This window comes from Hypomesus nipponensis, chromosome 14 (assembly GCF_054491055.1).
Source record: "Hypomesus nipponensis isolate SF chromosome 14, ASM5449105v1, whole genome shotgun sequence".
Lineage (NCBI taxonomy): Eukaryota > Metazoa > Chordata > Actinopteri > Osmeriformes > Osmeridae > Hypomesus > Hypomesus nipponensis.
In genome coordinates, this window is record NC_140374.1 from 17,235,654 (window position 1) to 17,252,094 (window position 16,441).

Below are 16,441 nucleotides of genomic sequence, written 5' to 3' on the forward strand. Positions count from 1 at the left end.
AATAATCATTGTTTCGATCAATATCAAATGTGTTGTTAAAGCATGTGTTTGTTTTACTGATGTACAGGATTCACTACTGACCTAATCTTTTGCGCAACACTCGGATAATGAGGGAGCATGTTGCGGTCCAATTAATCTTATTTGCTCACACCACAAAGACTGTGTTATGAAGACAGTTAAGGGAGGAAGTGTTTTGGTTACAGGACTAAGGAATCCCAATCCCTGTCCAAGAAGTCTGTCTGCTCCAGAAAGACTTGAAAAGGGTTTGGAGAGACACCAAAAAAACACACACACTTATTCACCATAGTGTGGCTCCTTGAAGCATTGCAGGCATTGTGCTGCAACCCTTGGCCTTGGCGTCACATAAGGCAGGGAACTGGTGAGGTGCATGTTGCCATGGAAAAATCTTACAGAGGGATAAGGGGGCTGTTTCGGTACTGCCACCAAATCCCCTCTGAGCTGAAAACACAGTTGGCCTTCATCAAATGCACAGTACTATAGTACAGAACACAATGTTGTGTGGCATGGTTTACAATCAAGTTAGAGTGTAATACTTCCCCCCCCAATATTCATGATTAATTCAACTATAATTCTGTCATTGATAATTACGTAACATTCCACTTCAGATAGCTAGGTTCTAGAGCTAACTGTGTCTGTAAAATGAAAAACAACACGAGAACTGTCTATCTCCCTGAATTCCTTCCATCCCTTCATTGGAACTCAATTATACCCTTCTCAAATGGGCTCATAAAAGGAAAAGCATTTCCTTTTGCACAGTGTAACTGTAAACAGTGCAGCCAGCAGCCCTGTCACCCTTTACGAGATTCCTACTGGTATGGACATCTGCCAAAGGCAGACACCAGAGCAGAACTAAAGGCAAACTGAGGCGCTCTGACTGGGGTTGAAAGATAGGGAGAGTGGAGATTTACAAAGAGAAAGTAAAAAGGGGACATTAAGAGAGCTGAGGTTAATACGCTCACAAATGACACACAGATATAGAAGATGTGTGTGCACCCTCTATTGGTCATGTATTGAAACTACAATGCCATTTATGTTTACTGCTAGTAAAAGGGAGACTTTTTTCTTCTAAATGGCCTTAAAGAGTAAAGAGCAAGTGGGTGGGGGATTTTTGGGTGGGGAATAATCATTTTAGGGCCTCTTCAAATGCTTGCAGTAATACATGACCACGGCTGATTATCATACACAGCCCCTTCCTGAGGGGTATGTTTCGTTTTTATACATTTCAAGGCCTAAAAATTTAGGAACTCATTCAATGAATACTAAGAACAGTGGTCTGGCATTAGTACCAGTAAATATAGATGTGAGGAAACATTGTTTAGCCATAATGATTAGGTTATTGTACATCACATTTTTTCGTCCTGCATTATAATTCTAAATTGTACGTAATAACATTTTAATTTAGGCAATTTAAAGTTATTTTTGTAAAATATGTAATATAATTACAAGCAAAGAACAAATGTTCTAAAGTTTCCGTATAAGAATCACCCAACATTCTGTTGTTTTAATCCATGTTCAATCTTTGTCACATAAACTCATTACAAGGAGGAGTTTATTTAGCTTTCGGTGAAATAGGGAGAGTGTCTTGTTGTATTTCTGATTATAATTTCTTTAAGATAATCTTTGAAAACAGTTATTTTTCATGTATTGTTGAATTCATCAAATGTATAACAGACCAAATACCTCTCTACACCCAATCACACAACATCTTTTACCTCTCTGTGACATTCTAATGTTTCTAGAAAGGGCCCTCACAAATATTTGTTTTCAAAGAACTACAGCTATGAAATGAACACTGGACACAAAATACTGGGAAGAATATTATGATTAGAATATTCATTTGGATTTTCCCAAAAATATGGCGAATTAAGCCAGAGTTGGTACATCCTAAGAGTCATGCAGGTTTAGCAGAGACTGGACTGTGGAGAGACAGACAGAGGGTGTGTTTGTACAGTATACTGATGTTGATTTAGACTGTTATAATTCTACTACTCACATACAGACTCTATACTTACAACAGCATAACACCCTTACCTTTTAGACTACAACATACAGGTCAAAGTACAGAGGGTGGGGCATTATATACTAAGCACAAATAATCCTTGTCACACATAGAGCAAGCCTAACCTATAATAAAGTAGGTGTTTCCTTTTGTGTCCACAGATTTAAAATGATTGTTCCGGTGTAAGTCTAGGATACGACACCCACCCTATGCCTGCCCTTAAGTAGGCATTATTTAGAATTGTAAGGACATTTCTTGAAATCTAATTAGGGATATTACTGTGTGTATTACTTCTCACCCGCAATGTTCTGCAGCCTCTGGCGTTCGTCCAGGTTGTACTGCAGCATTTCCATCAGCTCAAAGTACCTGAAGAGTGAGTCCCTGGGCCAAGTGACCTTCTCATCCTCCTCCTGTTCTTGCATCACCATCATATTCTCTTCCATATAGGTATCCCAGTCTGAACAAACACACACACAAAAGCACACATGCACACTATCTTAATATAAAAATATCCAGTGCAACTATTATCCTCACTCACTAACTTATCGTGCAATGACTCACCATTGTCATTAAGGTTAGATTTAATTGACTTTAGATGTCCGGGTACTTCTGCGACTTTGCCCTGCCTACAATTCAAACGTCATATTTATTTTCCTATTGTGAAAATATTTCATACACAGTATTTCAAATGTGCAAAATGGCCTTGTAGGCCAAATAGGTGTAGGCCAAATATTGAGAGCTAATCTTACCCATCTAATTTCAACTGGCTCATTCTCCTACAAAACAAGATAATATAAATCGGATGATTTCTTTTTTTACAGAAATGATGAAGTGATTATATTTGTTTACATATTTGCCATCACCTGTTGATGATCTCAGCTTTGAACATATCTGCCTTAGCCTGGATCTCAATCTGTTGGACCTCTTTAAACAGATTTTCACGTATAGCCTGGAAGTTGTTCACTTGAGGGACAATCAACAAATCAGTATACTTGTACAATATCAAGTCTCAACAAAATACACAGAAATAAATGCCAAAATGTAAGCAAAGAGATACCAACCCATAATCCCCACAAAGATGTTGCGGAATATGAAGGAGCCAATGAGCAGCCAGAGAATAATGTACAGCCCGCTGATGGCTTGGTTCAGTTCGGCAACTTTCCGGGTGTCAGCGAGCAGGGCGTACCAGTGGTCCAGGGTGAAGAGGATGAAGAGTGTGATGAAGGAGTTGGTGATATCTCTGTAAAAAAAGTTTATTTAAAACAAATAAAACAACGAATACACAAACTATTGAAGGAGTTTTAAGAAGATTCATGCTATATTCCTCCCACTTTATCATGTCAGGATTATATAATAATCTAGGTATATTGCGAACACAGTCTCCATATCCCACTTACTTGAAGTATTGGTTGTAGATAAGGCCTTCAACATCTGAGCGTGTGTAACTCTGAAACAGGATCACTCCGATCACGGCAAAAATGTAGGCAAACACGATCAAGAGCATGAAAATGAATATCATTGCCTGTAAACACAAACACACACATTTGTCGTTACTCCATAGAAACATTTTCTGTGTTTATAATAATCACTGAAGTAGATAACAATATTTTCCACCATCACGTCTTCATGTTTATATTTGAAACCACCAGACATATGACTGTCTGCAGACACAAGCTTACTCTGCTACCTCCTGAAGGAAGTCAACCGGACAGAAGTATTAGGTAATAACCCACTTTGTAAATATCCTGATGTGAGTTTAATCTTTGGGCTACATCTATTTACCCAGGACAATCTATTATACTAATATAATTTAGGGGAATAATGTGTAAGTAGCAGTCCTTAAAACTGTGCTGTGTATTCTAAGTAGAAACAAGGTGTTACCTTAAAAGCTTTAGAGACAGCCAAAATGATGAGACGAATCTGTCGGAACTTGGTGACTATTTTCAGGGTGCGGAGAATACGGAACTTTCTCAGAAGCTCCACAAACACCATTCCAGTGGCATCCTGCCCATAGATGGCTTTCACAATCTCTGGTAAAACTGACTGGGAGAACAAAAAAGGAGATAAAAGGAAATTACATTTCTGAGGTAACTGCTAGACTATGGGAATGCCACTAAACCTGTAGATAAAGACTAATCCATATTATACTGGGGGTTGGTACAGTACACCTATTATGGGGGCCCCCAAGAACTAGATACTTTATTATAAATTAAGTATTGCTAATCTTAACCGTGCAAACCCCGCTACAGAGTCTTACCACTATGGTGACAACAAAATCAAAGATGTTCCATGTGCTTTTCCAAAACTGCCAGAAGTTGTCTATCCACTTGAGGAAGATCTCTAAGAAGAAGATGGCCAGAATGCTCCAGTCCAACATGTCCAAAACCAACTTCAAGATATGCAGACTGGGGTCCATGTTGTCAAAAATCTCTGGAGTAGAAAAAAAAACTTTGCTGTGATGTTTGTTGTAAACATTGGTAACAATACAGGTATGGACTTTAAATAGTAAAAGCACTCTAAAATTTGAGAGATTTGTTCTAACCTGCTTGGATCTCCAGTACAACAGTGTTCAGAATAATGAGGACAATAATGATATTTGAAAACATTTTACCTGGAAACATGAAGTCAAGGATTATTTTAAATCAATAATAATCAGGAGATCAAATGTATCCAATTAACAAATGGTCCTAGCAAGATAGGGGATAAAATGTCCTTGAGTCCATGGTCTCATGCTTAAGGTTTTTCCATTCCAGGCTGAAAGGATACTCTCTATAATCCAGTGTGCGAACATGTTCAAGGGTGGATACTTGGATTGACAGTTCTTCAGTCGTCCCTGGCGACGGTGGTCCATGGTAACAGCAGTGTTGCCTCTCTGAGGAGAGATCTCAAAGCGCACAAGCTGGTGTGTGTCCTTCCCCATCAGGCTTTTGTAATTATCCTCATCTGTACAAGGAACACACATGTACACATACACACACACAGTACTGTGCTAAAGTCATGCAAAAATGTACACATTAAATTCAATTTAAAAGTAAAGCAAAAATGTTATGAAAAGACAACAATTTTCTAATTGAACCCACCAAACACATCTTTTGTACAGTATTTGGGACATCCTCTCTGTTCCACTTGAAACAGATCAAGTAAGTCAAAGTTTTGGATGAGCTTGGACCTTACGACATCTGCCCTGGGAAGAAACTTCTCATGGTTCGTCTTGGCACTCTTATTGAGGCCGCTGTGGGAGGTTTGGGGCTCCTGTGGGAGGATACATCTTTAGACATGCAATCATCTCCAATGATTTTAAGAATGTTTACAAACAAAAAGCATCTATTAGTTGATTTATGAAGTTCAATGCTAGACAATCTTTAAAATCTCACCTCAGTCCCCATTTTCTGTTAGTTTATGTCAGAGTGATGTTCACGCAAAAGAAAACCATCTTGTAAGAAGCGTTCCTGTTAACTGAAGTAACTTTCTCATAAAACAGTGATGAACTTTCATAATATAAGACGTCATAATTAACTATGTACAGTTACTATGGAAATCTTTACTGCGTGACATTTCGAGTGTTTGTTTTTGCAATGGATTACAACGTTTTTTTTATTTTTTATTTTATGCATGCAAAAACTAAACAAAATATTTTCCATTCAATTTTTTCATATTTGTAATCAATTAGAGCCATAGATCATAGGTGTAGTGTAAAAATTATGCTTCCGATTAAAATTACGTAGGGGCAGAGAATGTCTCTGGGGCTTGAATAATTTGTATTAGTGAAACATGGAAACCATGTGTGCCAGACTCTGATTGGCTGATGGACGTAGAATGACGCTGTTCAAAATCCAATGGTGAGATGCCACACTTTGGTTACTTTCAGAAGCCCCGGTAATGCACATCCTTAACATTACCACTGACGCTTTCTCTTTCTTTATGTAGTATTGCATCCGACATTCGGTCTATGACAGAAAATCAATTAACATATTCTGTCATTGTAGTAGTCGTTCACAACAATATTTCATACTGAAATAACGGCTTTAGTTTGCTGAATTGAAGACATTTGCGCGGCATAAAATGTTGAAATTTATAATATTCGCCTTTCTCGCCGGGGCTTCCTGGGCCAGTGATGTGATTGAATTCACGGATGACGATTTTGACAGTAATATCGGAGACCACCCGCTTATCCTTGTGGAATTCTTCGCGCCATGGTAAGTTTGACCTTAATTGTCGTGGGTGCTTGGTAATGGCTGTGAATGAAGGCAAAAGCATTTACCAACAAGCTAGCCGTAGTAGTTTTAATTATGCGGCAAGTGACGTGACAGCTATGGATACTTTCCAGTTTCCAGCTTTCCGGAATAATTTGAGTAAACAAGCCAGGTGTCTGCACACAATAGTTGCGCGTGAGAATGTGTAGGCTACGCACACTTAAGTTCAAACAGTTTTCGTAGTTGAAGTAGAAACTAGCTAGCTCTAGCTACCAGGAGAGTTTGCTTGCAACTACAGTGCTAAACAAGCTAACGTTCAAAGGGCCAGCAAAATACACACTTTTTTTTTCTTAATCTGCTCTGCTGCTGCACGTTCTGTTAGTCTGTTTCAATCATAAAATTGTCGTTGCGTTGGTTAACTTTGTGTGGGTGTAACGTTTGCTAGACTATCTGCTCCAACCTCACCAGTTAACCTACCTAGCTAGTTTATTGCTAGTCTTCCTGGCTTTAGGAATAGTCTTATAAAATCCAAAATGGAACGGCATCTTGACTGTTCATCAGTTTAGCAGTGACTGTATAATGGCTATAGTTTACGTTGGTGCTTACTTTGTTTACTTAAATTATTTAAACTAACATGGGTCCCTTCCTTTCAAGGTGTGAATTAGCCAGCTACACTAGCTACCAGGAAAGTTAGCCAGTGGGTTGGCCTGTTGCTGTTGTAACGTTTTGATTCGTCAGTGAAGTTTGGGTGGCCACTTCTGATTCGTTTTTGAAACTCTTCCATAGTTCATTAATGTTGTCAAACTTTAATAGGATAGACTCCAGATGTCAAATCGAAAGCATCTAGAAATGAACTAGAACTGTGTACTTAACACGTTCTCGATATAGATGGATATGTTTGTACAAATATGGTTATATACACACATAGGTTAGACAACTATCATTACATGTTTAGATGGCAAGGGATTGTAAGGATGAGCAGGACCATATTACCTGTCCTTTTTACGACTTTGTGCAAGTGTTTCCTGCAATAAAATGCACCAGCTCAGAATCTAACAAATTCCTTACTAGAGTAGCTTGCCTACATATCTCACAAATCTGAATAGCTGGAATGGACAAGATTTTGTGTTGTGCGTGACATACATAACCTTTCCCTCTCATATGTCTCTCACAGGTGTGGCCATTGTAAACGATTAGCTCCTGAGTTTGACGCTGCCGCCACCCGTTTAAAAGGCATTGTCTCATTGGCTAAGGTACTGCTACCCCGCAATTCACATGAGTCAGCCAAATGTTGGACAACAATATTCTATACTTTTTCCTGCTCATTATTAAATCCCACTTTGAACCCTACATTTTAATCACTAGCCTTATGCTTCAGGTTGACTGCACGGCCAACAGCAACGTGTGCACGAAATACAAGGTCAGCGGCTACCCAACACTGAAGATATTTAGAGACGGGGAGGACTCTGGTGCCTATGATGGTCCTAGAACTGCAGGTATGTGAAACACACTGGGGTCCTAAACCTTATGTTTATGCTGTGGTATTGTAGATTTCTCCCTTTCCGTCCCTCTATCACACTCCCTCTCACACTCTCTTCCACTCGCTTCCTCATCTTCTCTTTTTCACTCACTCTTCTCCTTTTCGTCTTTGTCAGATGGAATTGTCAGCCATCTAAAGAAGCAGGCAGGCCCAGCTTCTGTGGAAATCAAGACAGTAGCAGAGTTTGAGAAGTATGTTGGAGGGCGTGATGCCAGTGTTATTGGTAAGTGGCTGCAAGGACCGTCCCTTCTGAAGATGTCTAACAACTGCTGCGCTTTACGCTAAGACGTGTGGTTTGGAGGTTCACTATACATGCTTGCTTGGAACAACGAACCACATCATGAAATGCCATCGCTATGTCTGTCTCCAGGTTTCTTTGCTGATGGGGGAAGCCCAGCCCAAGGAGAGTTTCTCAAGGCAGCCAGCGCACTTAGGGAGTCCTACCGCTTTGGACATACCAACTCTGAGGACCTTCTCCAGACACACAACATTGAGGGAGAGTAAGTAGTTGTTTAATTTCATTGATTTAAGTTACTGCTTGTCACAGGTTTAATTCCAGGTAGGAAAACGTTAGCAGGTGATGTTATAAGATTGGTAATACTCCCAGGTCTTGGACTAGATTACTGTACAAATGCGCGTTGCTGACCCAGTTACTGTAGATGGGATGGTAGAAGGACACTTGTATGACCTGTTCCTGTTTGTTCACAGGGGAATCCTTCTATTCCGCCCACCTCGTCTGACCAACAAATTTGAAGAAAGCACAGTATCTTTCGACTTGGAAAAATTCACCAGTGCAAATATAAAGATGTTCATTCAGGACAACATGTGAGAATTAATAAGGTTATATTTGTAATAGTAGAGAATCCTTTACTGATACCGCGTGTGTGTGTGTGTGACAAATATGAATGAAAAAATATATATTTTATTTTACCCCTGTTAGTTTTGGTATTTGCCCACACATGACTGAGGATAACAAGGACCAACTGAAGGGCAAAGACCTGCTGGTGGCCTACTATGATGTGGACTACGAGAAAAACCCCAAGGGCTCCAACTACTGGAGGAATAGGTCAGGGCTCCACTCCACCCATATCTGTGAAACTGCATTTCTCTATAGATCTTGCCTGACCCACAGACTGTTTGTTTTCTTGAGAACCACAGCGGTTATAGCTTCATAGTTATATAAACTTGATTAGATGTGTAGATTGCTTACACACTCTGTAAAATGTATTTATGATCTTGCGGTGTGTGTGTTCTGCTTGAGACACTAAAAACCGAAATGTTTTACATTCAATTTTAGTCCATGGTATTCAACAAATAACCCGATTTTGGCTTCCATGGTTTCCCAGAGTGATGAAAGTGGCTAAGAGCTTCCTGGATCAGGGAGAGAAGCTGAACTTTGCCGTGGCCAGCAAGAACAGCTTTAGCCAAGACATCTCAGAGATGGGTTTAGATGCCAGTACAGGGGAGGTGCCCGTGGTCGCTATCCGCACTGCTGCCGGAGACAAATTTGTTATGTCTGAGGAATTCTCGTAAGTGTCCAAACCACACAGTGTTCTTATCAATAGTAGACTGGAGAAAATGTTGCTCTTGATAAGCATTCAATCATGGTGAAATTGAAAGTTAATATATTGGTATGTTTCCATACAGTCGTGACGGAAAAGCCCTGGAGCGTTTCCTGCAGGACTACTTTGATGGGAAGCTGAAGCGCTACCTCAAGTCTGAGCCCATTCCAGAGAACAACGATGGACCAGTCAAGGTGAGGAAGTCCAGGGTTCAAATTAAGGGGGGGTTTGACCCCCCTAATTAAGACTTGGACCCCCCCAAAAGAGGTCAAAACAAAAGGTCAGGGGGTTGATACATTTATATGTTGTTCTTACCTGTAATTTTAAATATTACTTTACGCCCTGGAGAAGAAGTGGACCCCGCCGATTGTCATTGTATAATTTGCATTCCGAGTAAGTCTGTGCTTGTGACTGCTAGATTCTTGGCAGGTTGAGGTGTCAATTTCGTGAATTATTTCAGTTTAAAGTCTTTAAAATGCCTACATTTAGAATGTTGAGCCAATTCTACAGTGTCTAACCCAGGGTGGTATAGGTCTAGAGTTTATATCATGGTGTAAGATCAAGTAGGTTATGGGTTAATCTCAAGTAACTGTGTTCTAAACCTGACCTATTTCCATTCCTTTCCTATGTTTCTTCCCAAGGTTTTGGTGGCTGAGAACTTTGATGCCATTGTCAACGATGACAGCAAGGACGTGCTGATTGAGTTCTATGCTCCCTGGTGTGGCCACTGCAAGAGCCTGGAGCCTAAATACAAAGAGCTGGGAGAGAAGGTGAGGGTTGGATTGAAAACATGGCTGCATGTAATATTTATGTTCCTGAATTTTGTTTGCACCCAACAGCATAACTTATTTATCCTCCATTTACAGTTGTCCAGTGATCCCAGCATTGTCATTGCCAAGATGGATGCCACAGCCAATGATGTGCCATCCCAGTATGATGTCAGGGGGTGAGTTCAGCGGTGGAAGTCTTTAAACAGATTTTTTGGAAATGATATTTGAGGCTTTATTGTTCTGATGGATCAAAGCCGTATCTTAGATGGGCTGAGCCGTATCTTGGAGAAGCTGAAGTGGTCTGTGTAAAACATGAGATATTGATAATACTCTTCATCATTATGTTCTGTTTTCCTACAGATTCCCTACCATCTATTTTGCTCCAGCTGGACAGAAGAAAAGCCCAAAGAAATATGAGGTTGGTCTTGATTCATATGGAGTTAATAGTTCTTGCATTGTCTTAAATGTCTGGTCTTTATTTGGGGCTTGACACCCCCTCTAAGGTAGAGCCTTTAGACCACGTTAACATGTCATTGTCCCTGCTTTCATTTCAGGGAGGCCGTGAGGTCAATGACTTTATCGCATACCTGAAAAAGGAGGCCACCAACCCACTGGTGGCCCAGGAGGAGCCTAAAAAGAAGAAGAAGAAGACTGAGCTATAAATACCGTTCATCACTGAACCAACATCCTGCGGAGGGAAATATCCTGATGGAGAACTAAACTATAGTTACAAATCTTTTAGTGAACTACGGAAATGCTCTGGCCCCAGTTGCAATGAAGGGTCCTCCCTTGGGTCCTGCTGCTGTGGGAACACTGTGGATGGTGGTAGAGAGATCCTACCTGATTTAAATGTATGGAAGAGGGACTGCTTTCAAATCAAGATTATTTCCCCTGGTCTGTACCTCAGACTGATGCACTTTGGTTTGAGACCAATTCCAGTCATTTATTGCTTAGTTTTGTTTTTACTGGATTAGGGGTGTTTATGGTGAATTCCGTTTGTCTGTTTTGTACCACATCTTTGTTTTTGTACATTTGGAAGGATTGTGAAATAAAGAGGCCCACAAAACCAATTTTCAAGAAAGAGTATTTGTTTTATTATCCTTTAATTCCTATATTTCAATTAGATGGGAGGTGTTTTGTGCTTTCCTGTTCATTATCTTTGATAAACAACTCCTTATGTTTGACGAATTGCACAATTTAAAATCAAATGTTGAATATTGTATGGTGTTTTGACCAATCATAATTCGTTATGACCTAAGAATTTCCATATGTACTTTGTTAGTGTAGATGTAGGCCTGGATAGACAGACATCTTTTGCACATACAGCACCATTGTATTTTAGAGATTTAGAAGGTCAAGCTGAATTATTTAACTGTTTTGATTGTAGTGGGTAGGTTACTCCTGTGGATGGCATCAACGGCCACAATGGCTTAGAGCCTGCATGAACAGTTGTCAACGAGGAAGGGAGGGGACCAATCATAACGATGTTTTCCGAACCTGTCGGAAGCATACGGTCTGTGGTCGGAAGTAGGAAACTCGATTTCTGGCTCGAGTACACGTGTCGACAAAGGTAACCAGCTTTTTATAATATGATTTTAAAGTATATACGAGTGATACAATAGATTTACAGCGACTTTGTTTTAGTTAAGCAGCTCAAAGAACCTATCGAATTTACGTGGAATAATCAGTAGCCTTAAGTGTGTACGATATCCAGCTAGCATAGCAAAAAGCTAACTCGTTGACTCGTTAAATCAGTGTTGTTTAAACTCTTGGCTCTGTACAGAAATAATAGCTAGTTATAGTTACTGGCTAGTTAATAACGCAACTGTTATTGGTAGTTGCTTGTTATTGGCTCGTCATCCTGTGGTGTGGTGCTACACTTTTCCAGTCATGACCTATATAATCAATACAAAATAAATATATTTTTAAGGAATGTGACCCACGTATGTCAATGTACCTGTTACAAATGGCAAATCAACTTGAAATGTGGTTTGAGACATCGACAACTCATTGTCTTTTAAATGTTTATTATAAATGTGAAATGTTAAACCTTTGCACTGTTGTTTATGCAGATGTGACACCAACATTGCATGGCCAGTGCAATGTCTGAAGCAGGAATTTGTAATGGGAGAAAACCCCATAACAATGCTTCATGGGGACTTATCAACGACAGACATTTTGCCAGTAAAACCATGCTACTACATGCTGTGGAGAATTCCAAAGCAAGGAAGAGACGGCAAAGGAAAAATAAAATTACGAATTTGAAAAGAAGGAAGATAGAAGGCGACGAAGAAAAGCTGGACATTACTAGAGCAGTGAAAAAGAAAAAGTTGTGTTCAGAGCACACAGATAATCTCAAACAAGAATTTCAAACATCTACTTTGAACTCCGAAGATTCATGGATGCATGAATCAAATGTTGTACTGCCATTATCATCTCCTGTAAAGGTTTCCCAGTTGTCTGGTTTGAGGCATACCAAAGTAACAAACCAGCAGTACACTTTAAATAAAAGGCATTTGCTTCCAGCTCTCGGAGAGTGTTGGGAGGTGGATAGTGGGTTCTCGTCCGAGGCTAGCCCTCCGGCAAGCGGACGCAGCTCGCCCTACAACAGCTCGTGCCAGGGCATGGTGGTTGCCATGGACTGCGAAATGGTGGGCACCGGGCCGGGTGGACGCTGTAGTGAATTGGCTCGCTGCAGCCTCTTGGACTATCATGGCAATGTCATTTACGACAAGTATATCCGCCCATGCCAGCCAGTGACCGACTACAGGACTCGCTGGAGTGGCATCCGGAAGCACCACCTCGAGAATGCCTTACCCTTCTCTGAGGCAAGGGCAGAGGTAAGGGAATAGGCCACGTCCCTTGTCATTAGGCTACTCCTCAGGCCTGATTGTCCTTCTTCAACTGCCAACTGTACACTCTTAAGCCTCTTCCTGTCACACAGGCATTCACACACCAGATGTAGTGTTTTGAAGTAGTAGTATACTAACATACCTCTCCTTTTTCCAGATTCTTGAGATAATAAAGGGGAAAATCGTAGTGGGCCATGCCCTCAATAATGACTTCCATGCTCTAGACTTCAACCATCCATGTCACATGAAGAGGGACACTAGCAGTACACGCCTGCTCAGGCAATTGGCTGGTTACCCCGTCAGACACTGCATCTCATTAAAAATTCTGGCCAATAAGCTACTAGACAGAGAGATCCAGGTGAGGACCACTCTTATCGTAACCTGGTCATGTTTTCAAGTTCAAAAGTGGCCATTTTGGGGTTCAGCTTTTGGAATGATGGACATATTAGCTGAATGCTCTAAGTGTCAGGTGTAACTGTTGAATTTAGCTTCGACTGTGACCAGACCTAGTGGACTTCTACCTGTAAAGCTTGTATGCAAGAACCTTGATCTCTTTTGCCAGTGTGTATGGGTGTCATTATTGTGCCTCAATAATGCATGTTGGATGTCAGTTAAATCTTTGACAACAGCTACATTTTCTTCCTGTGCAGGTGGGTAGGCGGGGCCACTGCTCGGTGGAGGACGCTCGGGCAGCCCTGGACCTGTACAAGCTGGTAGAGAAGGACTGGGAACAGAACTTTCCAGACAAGTCGAGGGACAACGGTCCCTCTGCCCCCCCTGACCCTGCAAACTCCAGCCAATACATGCAGGACCAATACTGGCCAGAGAACCTGGTTGAGGATAGCCAGTGAGAGGAGTGGGAAGGGTAAGATTAGAAAGATTTGTGTGTGGCCTCAAGGATTGGAGAATTGCAAGTAAATGGAACACCTAATTTACACAGATGGATGAGTTGTAATTGAATTGGTGCCCTTCTCCGGTCTGACAGTGTGGAAATTTCAGACAAACATATTTAAACCACAGTTCTAGCATCTATATTATGTGGCAATTCTACTACTGCTGGTCTTTATGGCAAGTTATGGTCTCATTCAATAAAAAACTTTACTCAGTATCCCACATACATTAGTAGATTAGTACGATTGATTTGACAACATTTGTTCTTGAAGTGAGTCATTGTGAAGCAAAAACAATGCCCGGCCTTGTATCTAGCTGAGATGACGTGTGGGACAGGTAATCTGGTAAAAGTGTTTTACTGAAATACATTTGAAAAAGTGTAGTTTTTGGAATTAAATGGGTTTTAGGTGTTACTGTTATCGAAACTAGTAAAAATAAAAACAGCATACTATGTTGTGTGTTTTAATGGCTGTTTGCAATGCAGTTTCATTTGGAAGTGGTTATATCATGATTTGGCCATGATATCAAACATGATGAGGTTTTTCTCTTACAAAAAAAAAATTTGGTCATGAATAGTGCTCTGTCAAATACCTGAATAATCACACACAATGACCTCACAATGTTACCTCCCTTTATAAGGGTTTATTTATGGAACTTTTTGAGGTTTTAGTTGACAAGTCATGTTTTATTAAATGTTTAACAACAACAGATTGTTACAGAAACGTACATGTAAACATTGTATGCTGCTCTACTGTAAAGATCTGGCAGTGCCCTAATTTGATTACAATAAATTATGCATTTAAAGCATTTTCATGGTCTACTGCTTTCATTTAGGTGTTTGTTACCGAAAAGGCCCCAACTTGCGTGGGGTAAGTGAAATATGACAATTGATTATGGATCAGAACTTGGACTTCACCTAGTACTTCTGATGTTGCAAAGGGATGGTTGCTCATAGAGCGAACTGTCATTTTGGTAGCTCCAGTGTCTTGGCGGTAATATGTTTAAACTGTACTCCCTGAAAAAAAAGTATTTTTTACACACCCACCCAAAGCTTTAATTTGGCCCTGTGGTTCATGGCCTGCCTTTAGCAGTACAGAGCCTGGCATTGTGTTGTCAAGCCGGGTGAGTTATTCTGCCAGTCCCCCTGTGAGCGGATCAGGGCTGGTTTAACAGATTATTTCTGCTCCATTCCCCATTGCATCAGTGACAAATATGCATGAATGACGCTAGAGCCACTTTCAAGAAATGAAATCTCAAAAAAAGGATCTTCTTTATAAAAAAAAAGTTTTGGATCAAGGATAAACTAACAGTAAATACATGGGGGGGATGAGGGGCAAATCGGCACCTTCCTCCCTTTCTCATTATTTTACTGTAAACCTGCTATTAAGTTCAAGTTGTACAGAGACTAACAATAGCGACTTTTCACTTACCTAAAGCCTTGGAATTTATTTTACTCCGCCCATGTGCCCTTGAAGCACCTCTCACCTAAAAGTGTAACCCATTTGATTACAACAGCCTCCTCCTCCCCTCACACCCACAAAGTTCCACCCCTTTTCCCCTTTACCCACTCCCATTTTACAACAACCTCTTCCCCACTGGTTGAGCATCCCTATTCCCTCCCCTTTCTTCTTCCTCACTTCTTACCTATTATGCTGATTATTAGAAAAATTGGAGGGGCATAATCCAGAGTGACGTAATAAACCCAGGCACTACAAATCCTGTGGCCCCTCCATCCAGCTCTCCACAGACTCCTGTGACTGCAGTGCCCAGGGCCTCTCAGCTCCAGGTAAGACTTGACCTACTCCTTATCCTCCTCTCCTTTGGTTCCCTGGAGGTAGTGCATTACAAGGCATATTTGGGGTTTGGCAGCTCTCATGGGTCCAGCTGACTTTTGTAGTGTTAATGTTTATGAAAAGTAATGCTTAATTACACAGTAGAATGTTGTAACTTTTGAATGTAGTATCAATAACTTTTGCTTTGTTCTACAGTGAGATTGATGGTTGATAGTAATCATTTATTAAACATAGTTATGGGGAATTGCCTAGTTTAGCAATTCAAATGTTATATCTTTGGGTATTGGAAATGGAGTTTCGAATGGAATGCCTACATTTTGAAAGAGCAGTATTGGTAGAATGCTAACCAATCTGCTTCCTCCCCACAATTGATTTTCCATATCTGTTTTCTGTGTCATGGGTAGAGTTTCTGAAATGTTAAGTACACTTCCAATTGTGTAGGTAAAGATACATTTAAGGAAAATGTATTAAGCTCTCTCAGTTAATACATTTAATATTGATCTAAGTACACTTCTTCATGGGTCGATTGGTTCTCTGTTTATTAGTTACTGAGAAAGTTGTTTTTGCTCACGAAACACAACTTTAACAGGATAGTGAGCAAATGTGTGTCAGTAGACTAATAAGTCTTAAGATTCCAAAATACGCTAATCCTGTAGCTTAATAAGAAGAGAAAGCTAAACAAAATATCTCAATGCACTCATGATCATTTGCTGGAGGGTCGTTTGAACTAGAACAAAAAGGGTGAACTGTATCTTCAGCTCTCTCCCTTCATCTTATTTTGGAAAAGTAATTCCATGTAAATATTCCATTTATTTTCTAC

General features: G+C 40.3%; 3 protein-coding genes across 3 annotated transcripts; 2 read left to right on the forward strand and 1 right to left on the reverse strand.

The window, feature by feature from the left end:
- Positions 1-1,825: 1,825 nt before the first annotated feature.
- LOC146258864 (cation channel sperm-associated protein 2-like) lies at positions 1,826-6,891 on the reverse strand. The gene is made up of 14 exons (XM_084672289.1): positions 6,691-6,891; positions 5,395-5,485; positions 5,101-5,272; positions 4,787-4,963; positions 4,563-4,631; positions 4,278-4,450; positions 3,902-4,063; positions 3,418-3,542; positions 3,082-3,260; positions 2,884-2,983; positions 2,770-2,796; positions 2,582-2,646; positions 2,319-2,477; positions 1,826-1,937 (listed from the first exon to the last, which is right to left on the reverse strand). Exons 2-14 carry the CDS (start codon positions 5,404-5,406, stop codon positions 1,906-1,908), a joined length of 1,452 nt encoding a protein of 483 aa, XP_084528415.1. The 5' UTR covers positions 5,407-5,485; positions 6,691-6,891; the 3' UTR covers positions 1,826-1,905.
- On the forward strand, positions 5,878-11,155 carry pdia3 (protein disulfide isomerase family A, member 3). The gene is made up of 13 exons (XM_084672288.1): positions 5,878-6,216; positions 7,388-7,466; positions 7,592-7,709; positions 7,869-7,976; positions 8,124-8,253; positions 8,462-8,578; positions 8,694-8,819; positions 9,100-9,282; positions 9,401-9,509; positions 9,957-10,085; positions 10,182-10,261; positions 10,446-10,503; positions 10,640-11,155. The coding sequence occupies exons 1-13, from the start codon at positions 6,083-6,085 to the stop codon at positions 10,745-10,747; spliced, it is 1,479 nt and encodes a 492-aa protein (XP_084528414.1). The 5' UTR covers positions 5,878-6,082; the 3' UTR covers positions 10,748-11,155.
- A 424-nt stretch (positions 11,156-11,579) lies between these two features.
- isg20 (interferon stimulated exonuclease gene) lies at positions 11,580-14,635 on the forward strand. Its single transcript, XM_084671204.1, has 4 exons — positions 11,580-11,655; positions 12,158-12,925; positions 13,095-13,295; positions 13,588-14,635. The coding sequence occupies exons 2-4, from the start codon at positions 12,176-12,178 to the stop codon at positions 13,786-13,788; spliced, it is 1,152 nt and encodes a 383-aa protein (XP_084527330.1). The 5' UTR covers positions 11,580-11,655; positions 12,158-12,175; the 3' UTR covers positions 13,789-14,635.
- The last annotated feature ends 1,806 nt before the right edge of the window (positions 14,636-16,441 follow it).

Bases quoted from the DNA above. Each gene is read 5' to 3' on its own strand.
- LOC146258864 (XM_084672289.1), bottom strand. The intron at 3,543-3,901 runs GTAACACCTTGT...TTGTGTTTACAG, and splicing joins CTGTCTCTAAAGCTTTTAAG to GCAATGATATTCATTTTCAT. The intron at 2,797-2,883 runs GTGATGGCAAAT...CTTGTTTTGTAG, and splicing joins AAAGCTGAGATCATCAACAG to GAGAATGAGCCAGTTGAAAT.
- pdia3 (XM_084672288.1), top strand. From the start codon at position 6,083: ATGTTGAAATTTATAATATTCGCCTTTCTCGCCGGGGCTTCCTGGGCC. The intron at 7,710-7,868 runs GTATGTGAAACA...CGTCTTTGTCAG, and splicing joins TGATGGTCCTAGAACTGCAG to ATGGAATTGTCAGCCATCTA. The intron at 8,820-9,099 runs GTCAGGGCTCCA...ATGGTTTCCCAG, and splicing joins TCCAACTACTGGAGGAATAG to AGTGATGAAAGTGGCTAAGA.
- isg20 (XM_084671204.1), top strand. From the start codon at position 12,176: ATGGCCAGTGCAATGTCTGAAGCAGGAATTTGTAATGGGAGAAAACCC. The intron at 12,926-13,094 runs GTAAGGGAATAG...TCCTTTTTCCAG, and splicing joins TCTCTGAGGCAAGGGCAGAG to ATTCTTGAGATAATAAAGGG. The intron at 13,296-13,587 runs GTGAGGACCACT...CTTCCTGTGCAG, and splicing joins TACTAGACAGAGAGATCCAG to GTGGGTAGGCGGGGCCACTG.